Source organism: Hypomesus transpacificus, chromosome 9 (genome assembly GCF_021917145.1).
Source record: "Hypomesus transpacificus isolate Combined female chromosome 9, fHypTra1, whole genome shotgun sequence".
NCBI lineage: Eukaryota > Metazoa > Chordata > Actinopteri > Osmeriformes > Osmeridae > Hypomesus > Hypomesus transpacificus.
This window is the reverse complement of record NC_061068.1, coordinates 18,240,970-18,248,201: the sequence shown is the minus strand read 5'-3', so window position 1 is coordinate 18,248,201 and position 7,232 is coordinate 18,240,970. Positions and strand designations below refer to the sequence as shown.

General features: G+C 40.6%; 1 protein-coding gene across 1 annotated transcript in view; it reads right to left on the bottom strand.

Moving 5' to 3' along the window:
- Positions 1 to 635: 635 nt before the first annotated feature.
- The window catches only part of pik3c2b (phosphatidylinositol-4-phosphate 3-kinase, catalytic subunit type 2 beta), a 139,079-nt gene continuing 132,482 nt past the window's right edge, over positions 636 to 7,232 (bottom strand). The window contains exon 33 of the mRNA XM_047024937.1: positions 636 to 1,309. Coding sequence (XP_046880893.1) covers positions 1,118 to 1,309 — 192 coding nt within the window. The 3' untranslated portion in view covers positions 636 to 1,117. The remainder of the gene's footprint in view (positions 1,310 to 7,232) is intronic.

Here is a 7,232-nt window from a genome sequence, read left to right as displayed (position 1 = left end):
TGTATTCTCTGGGACACACACTCCTGTGTTCACATCTTGTCAGTCTGAATGGTCTCCACTCCAATGTTCGGTTCACTGAAATATCTGAGGTAATCCAGGTATTCCTAACTCCCTGTGTTCATCCGCCCAGCTAAATCTAGAACAGATCACTTCATACCAACTAACTCTAGAACAGATCACTTCATACCAGCTAACTCTAAAGCAAATCACTATAGACCAGCTAACTCTAATGCCGATCACTTCCTATCGGGGGAAGAGAGGATAGAAGGAGGAGACAGTTCAGAGATGGAAATACTTGTGACCTCCAGGACAGACAGGAGACACTCAGACACACCTGGGCCAGTGAACCAGGCCACTGTCTGTAAAGTGATAGGCTAGGACCATACCATAGGCAGGTCAGGTGACTAAATATCTACCATATCATACAAGGCAACCATTTTTTAGATCTTACCTTCTCTAAAAGCTTAAAGCAAGGACCCCATCCAATTAATCAAATTTAAAATTAACATATATTTGCATGTTTCTATAGCACATCAATGCAAGTAAGCCTACATACACAGTTATCAATTCATACACACACACACCACAACCAGGCAATCCAACTGAGCTTGGCAATCTATCCGCATTAAACAAAAGAAATAACTTATTATAAATGTTCTTTATAAAAAAAATACATTTTCCATCAGACTTGTCGACGGAAGGCTCGTGTGGTCCTAGGAAGGCCCCCACCCCCACAAAGTAGGGGAAGGTCCCATAGTCATGGTAACTAGCGAGGCATCTCTTTGCAACACAGTTTCCATACACATTTTTACTTCACCGTTTTAACTTTCTTGTGCTGGTCAGATTGGTACATTTTTTACTTCTGAAACTTCTAGAGGTTGAAACCCTATGGAATACAGTGTCCAGTACTAAACGTCTTCATCTTTGAAGCTGTCGTCTATACACAAACACACCTCGCTTGGGACGAGTCACACACATAAAGACACTCACAGTCACACAGTCACATAGGCATCTATTCAGGACACCCACACCCCCACTGGGGGGTGACACACTGTCATGACACACTGTCATGCTGACACAAACACACTCCTTCTGTCTCACACATCCAAATACACTGTCAGCGGGGGACATCGGTGCCGGGCGTGCCCAACGCGTGCCAGTCCACCCAGTGCTGGCCAGGCGCCAGGCTCTTCAGGGGGATGAAGGTCTCGCCCAGCAGCGTGTTCTCCCAGAACGCCCCGTCACCCAGAACACGCAGGTGGATCACACGCTGCTGCAGGTCCCCCCGAGGAATACGTTCATACACCAGCTGTGAGAAGGAGGGGGGGGGGAGGGGAGGTAGAGACCGAGGAGGTAAAGAGAGGGGGAGAGGAGGTAGAGAGCGAGGATATAAAGAAAGAAGGGGAGGAGGTAGAGTGAGGTAGAGAGAGGGAGAAACGAGGCAGGGAGAGGTGAGAGAGATGTAGAGAGCAAGGGGGAGGGGATACAGAGCGAACAAGGAGAAGAAGGGAAAATATCAATAAGTGCATTTACATGCACACTAATACACCATAAAATAAGATAATTCTTTATTAGTCCCACAATGGGTAAAATCTCAGGATTTGAGCAGCGCAGAGAGTGCAAACTACAAACAAGAGTAAAAGAAAAACATAGTGCAAAACGTCAATGTAGCAAATCAAGTAAATATAATAATAATATGACTGAGTAATTAAATATATTGCACAGATTTTGTGTTTGGTGGTATACTGTACTAGGCTACTATAACCCGATAATGGCAATAATGCGATTATTAAACTGATCATGTAAATGCCTTTATCTGATTTCCATGGTCGGGTTAAGGTCTTAATCAGAACCTGAGAATTCAAAGAATTCAGAACCTGATAAAGACACCTGGATTTTTGTCCAATCTTTCGATTCTTTAATGCATGTTAACACCTTACTCTGCTTTCTTGCGGTTTTTGGAAACTGCGTATGTCTGCCACTTGATATGAAGTCACAGTGCGTATCATTTAATTTAACCTACTTAAATAAACGACCACATACATTACATCTGCATTTTGTGATGAGCTAGAGCTAGTGTAGGTGTAATGAGCGTAGACGCCTGAATTATAAGATTACGATGTCTTCCATTTTCCGTTAGCCTACTATTAAAAGTAACATGAACGCCGTTGTCATTTGATTCTGCATCAAATAGGCTACCTAAAGTAAAATCCTTTTTACAATAAGTTATCCTCAAACGATAAGCTAAGTAACTAGTTGTTAACATGGAAAAATGATAACTGTGTTTCTTATACTAGTAGTATAATTGGACCAATACGCTGTTCTCATTGGTCCAGAGACGTTCTCAAAAGTTAACAAATAATAAACAGTTTGCATACCTCCTGACAGTTCGCAGAGGTAAACAAACGTTTTTTACGGTGCCTTAGAGATGTAGCGATTGACCTTAACAACGTGGCATCTGCTCGGCAACAAAGTATAACTGTAGCTCTAGCCTAAACAACCAAATATGGTTTTTGCACGGGTCCGCAAACGCCTCGATTTGTTACATACGGTCTCGGTTAACGAATGTTTTAACAAATCTCTGCTTACAAAGGCGTTTGCAGACCTGTCGAAGAGTAAACATTTGCAGTTTAACGTGTGTTTGTGGCGCTAGCATGCTCGTGCAACAAAGTTGTTACTCAGGGGCGGTCTTTCCTACAGGCGGTATAGGCGGTCTCGCGATCCCAGATTAGCATTAACAGTATGTTGACGTATAAAGCTTTAACCAACTAGACCACCGAAAAAGCTGTTACTTGTTGATGCGGGTGGACAGAATTTATACTATATGGTCTTCATATCAATTAAACTAGGTAACACTGATTTTTTCTTAACATTTGTGATATGTAGGTCTATTGTGACTTTATTTTTACAAATTATTATTACTGTTGACAATGTTGACGAATCATCAACATTTGTTTTCAAGGCACTGTATAGACCTACATAGTCCTATCATGTTACGTTTCATTTCAATAAAATAACACAACACAAGTGCACAGATTTATAATTATTACTATACGGATTTGGCTAAATAATAATGACTGATGGAAGAAATTCGAGCGATGCCTGGTGCTGCTTCTCTGACAATGTGAGATTTGTCTTTAACAAGAAGCGGTGGCTTCGTTCCTTCTATGGCTCTGGTTCAGAAGAGCGGCAAAACTTCGAACCAGTTCGTGACGTTTGAAGCATTGAACGTCATCTATCACGTGGTTTCGTAATTTGATACAAGCTCCAAAACACTTTTTCGAAACTGTGCGTATTGGTTTTGCGACACAAGCATCGATGCATCAGTGCCATACGTCCCATCCCAAGTAGGAATGTGGTCGTGATTCGGCGGGACACCATAGGATATGTTTGTCTGCGGGTGTATGTAGCTAGGAAGGACAACCCGTTTTTCCTGAATACGTTTAATAGTATTCTGAGGAATTGCAGTATTCAAATACATCTTAACGATTCTAAAATATTTGTGCACGATGATGTCAACGATATACTCTCAAGATCAATCAAGAAAAATGGCGGCGTAAGCAACAGGAGTGTCAGGTGTAGTCTGCTAAATGTCATAATTTCGGCCTTCATGCCCAAATTCTAAAGTTCCATTATCTCGTAACAAATCTGATACGAACTGAACTTCTGCACGTTGTAAAAGAAACTTTGTTTGTTGCATAGAAACGTTGTTTGTTGCAAAGTTCCCTAACTGAGATCCGCGTGTCTAGAGTTCGCCATGGATCAGACACCGATTTCCAATCAATCAATTTGGAACGCTATACAGCAACTGAAATTGGATACGTTTTCCCATTTTGATGCGAAAATGGATACTATTCAATCGGGCTTACAAACAATACAAGGCTCGCTGTCCACACTCGGTGATCATGTGTCACAACTTGAACAAAGAGTAAGCGCAAATGAAGACAATTTAACTGATCTACAAAAGCATGTTAAAACACTTGTGAGCGAAAACTCTTACCTGCGCGACAAAATTGAGGATGCAGAGAATCGGAGTAGGGCATACAATCTGCGCTTTTTGCATGTTCCGGAAAAATCTGAGGGCCAGGACATCCTTGGTTTCATGAAAGACCTTATCCAGCTACTCCTGGGGGCAGAGAACTTTAAGCTGCCTCCAGTCATCGAGAGAGCCCATCGTTATCCCACTACGGTACACACGAATGTGCAGAAACCTGGGCCAAGGCCAATCCTGGTAAAACTCCTCAGCCTCCAAGATAAACAACAAATACTACGTCTCTCACGTGAGAAAAAGGAACTAATGTACAAAGGCAACCGCGTCCACATCTTCCCTGACTTCAGCGCTGGCTTGGTCATCAAACGTCGGCAGTTTGACAACATCAAGAAAAAGCTCCGCAAACGGAATATGGAATATTCTCTTCTCTATCCGGCCTCACTGAGGATCATTGCAGCGGGCAAAGCAGTCCTGTTCAAAAGCCCTGGAGATGCAGAGTCTTTCATTCAGGATCTTGAGACTCATTACCCAAAATGACTTACTTCGTCTCATTTAATTGAGGTATAAGATTCAATTTGTTAAATATTATTTGTGGCAATGAAAGGCTTATATATGAATTAATTGAAGTGAACTCTGTTATTTACTGAGTAGCTTTGGCTACCTGTTTCTCAGGCCACTTAGATACATTTTGGCCATTCTCCTGTGTTCTTCTTTAAGGTCCTATGGTTGATATATGGTAAACCTAAGTAGGCCTGCTAACCTACCTAGCTATTGAGCTTTTTCTTTTTGACTAGAATGATATTGGCCAATAGTATTTCCTCTTATTTCATACTATTAAAGGCTGGGATTTAACTTGACCTAAATTATTATTTCCTGTATGAAAAATATGTAATAATAGTCCCTCACTCCATGTTATTTCAGTGAGAAATTTAGCAGATGGAATCTGCATTCTGTAATGCTTTGGCCTAGCCAGTTTGTGATTTGTGTATGTGTGTGCGTGGGGGGGTGTGTGTGTGTCTGCGTGTATGTTGCTCTCTCTCCCTCACTATACCCCTCATCCCCCTTCCACCTTTTCTCCTATGTCCCTGAATAGTATATATGGGTAAAGGCTTATTTGTCATTCACCTGAACATAAGAAGTTTGCCACATAAAATTGATCTTTTAAGAGCCTGGCTTGTCTATAATAAACCCAGTGTTATCACACTATCTGAGACTTGGCTGAATACAAAAATATCAGATGATGAAATCAAACTGGATGGCTATGTTGTGTATAGAGCTGACAGGGGTGCTCGTGGTGGAGGAGTAGCCACTTATGTCTCCTCAAATTTATTTTCCGAACTTGTAATCCCGAAGGAAAACCCTGTACATTTTGAATGCCTTTTTGTTAAAATTTGTTTTCACGCAAATAAACAGCTGATCATAGGGAATATTTACCGACCTCCCCCTCAGAGTCAATAAACTGCATAGGCACTACTATCAAATCCGTGGATAACTCAAATGAGATGATTATACTGGGTGACTTTAACATCAACTGGTTAGACCGTTCATCTCTAAACGACAGACATTTTTTTGAGACCCTAAACCTGACTCAACTTATCCGAGAACCTACTCGGGTTGACCACAGACCTAAATCTTTATTAGATTGGATTTTGGTCACCCACTCACCCACTCAGAATCACTGAATCTGGTGTACTACCCGATTGCTTTAGCGATCATTCTATGGTTTTCTGTGTATGGAAAATTAGATTGCCTCGCTTACCACCCAAGGTAATCAGGGTAAGGCAGAGTAAGCATCTTAACACTGAGTTTTTCATTCAAGATATAGTAAATATAAATTGGAATAGGCTTCACCTTATTCCTTTTGTTGAAGATGCTTGGCATTTTTTTTACACTGAAGTTCTTAAAGTTATTGACAAACATGCCCCTTGGATATCAGTAAGGGTTAAGGGCAGACACCTACCTTGGATTGATGCTGATCTAATACATCTTTTTAAACAAAGAGATAAGGCATGGGAAAAGTACCGCCTGTCAAAGGACTCAACAGACTGGGCTGTATATAAACAATTAAGAAATATGTGTACAACTAAAACAAGAAACGCCAAATCAAACTATTATAAAGATTCTCTGTCTAATAACTTCAGAAGTCCTAAGAAGTTCTGGAAAAGTCTCAATTCTTTACTCAACAAATCGACTAAAAGCATTGCCACAAAAGTCAAAGTTCACAATGACATTATTAGTGATCCTTCTGCGGTTGCCAATGCTTTTAACCAACACTTCTCCACTATTTGTAGTTCACAATCGTTCAACCTCTCTTACTCTAATCCGATAGATGAGTTAAGCAGCTCCTTCTCATTCGCTACAATGAATCCTATTGACGTCCAACAGGCAATCTCTGATCTAAAAGCAGGTAATGGTACTGATCCTGATGGTCTGGAGATCAAGTTTATCAAGCTCGCCTCTCATGTACTGGCATTTCCTTTATCGGATTTATTTAACTTATCGTTATCCACCTGTGTGGTTCCATCAATGTGGAAGTCTGCCAGAGTAACACCAATACACAAGGGTGGCGATGCACTTGACCTTAACAACTACAGACCCATTTCCATCATAAGTAGTATAGCAAAAGTGTTTGAAAAACTAATATTTAATCAACTATTTAAATATATTAATGATTTCTCCATTCTGTCACCTAATCAATTTGGTTTCAGACCTAAGTTTTCTACAACTACTGCTCTTCTAAAATTCACCAATGATGTTACATCCTCCTTAGGCAATAACATGTCGACTGGTGCAATATTTATAGATCTCACTAAGGCCTTCGATATGGTTGATCATTATATGCTTCTTGACAAACTACATGCGATAGGCCTCTCTAAACAATCTCTTTTTTGGTTTAACTCTTATCTCCATTCTAGACGTCAGCGAGTCTCTTTTCAGGGTTATTTATCAGAATCCTTAATAATGGAAAAAGGTGTCCCTCAAGGCTCTTCCTTAGGGCCTCTTTTATTTTCTATATTTATCAATGATCTTCCTCAAAAATGCTCTGACTGTCTTATTCATCTATATGCAGATGACACGGTGATCTATGCATCTAACGCGTCGATTTCTAGGATTCAATCCACACTGCAATCTAACTTTAATGCCATCCAACTTTGGTTCCATTCCAACCACCTACTACTCAATAAGAAAAAATCATATAGTATGCTGTTTCCCACCAGATCAGCTACATTTAATCAAGACA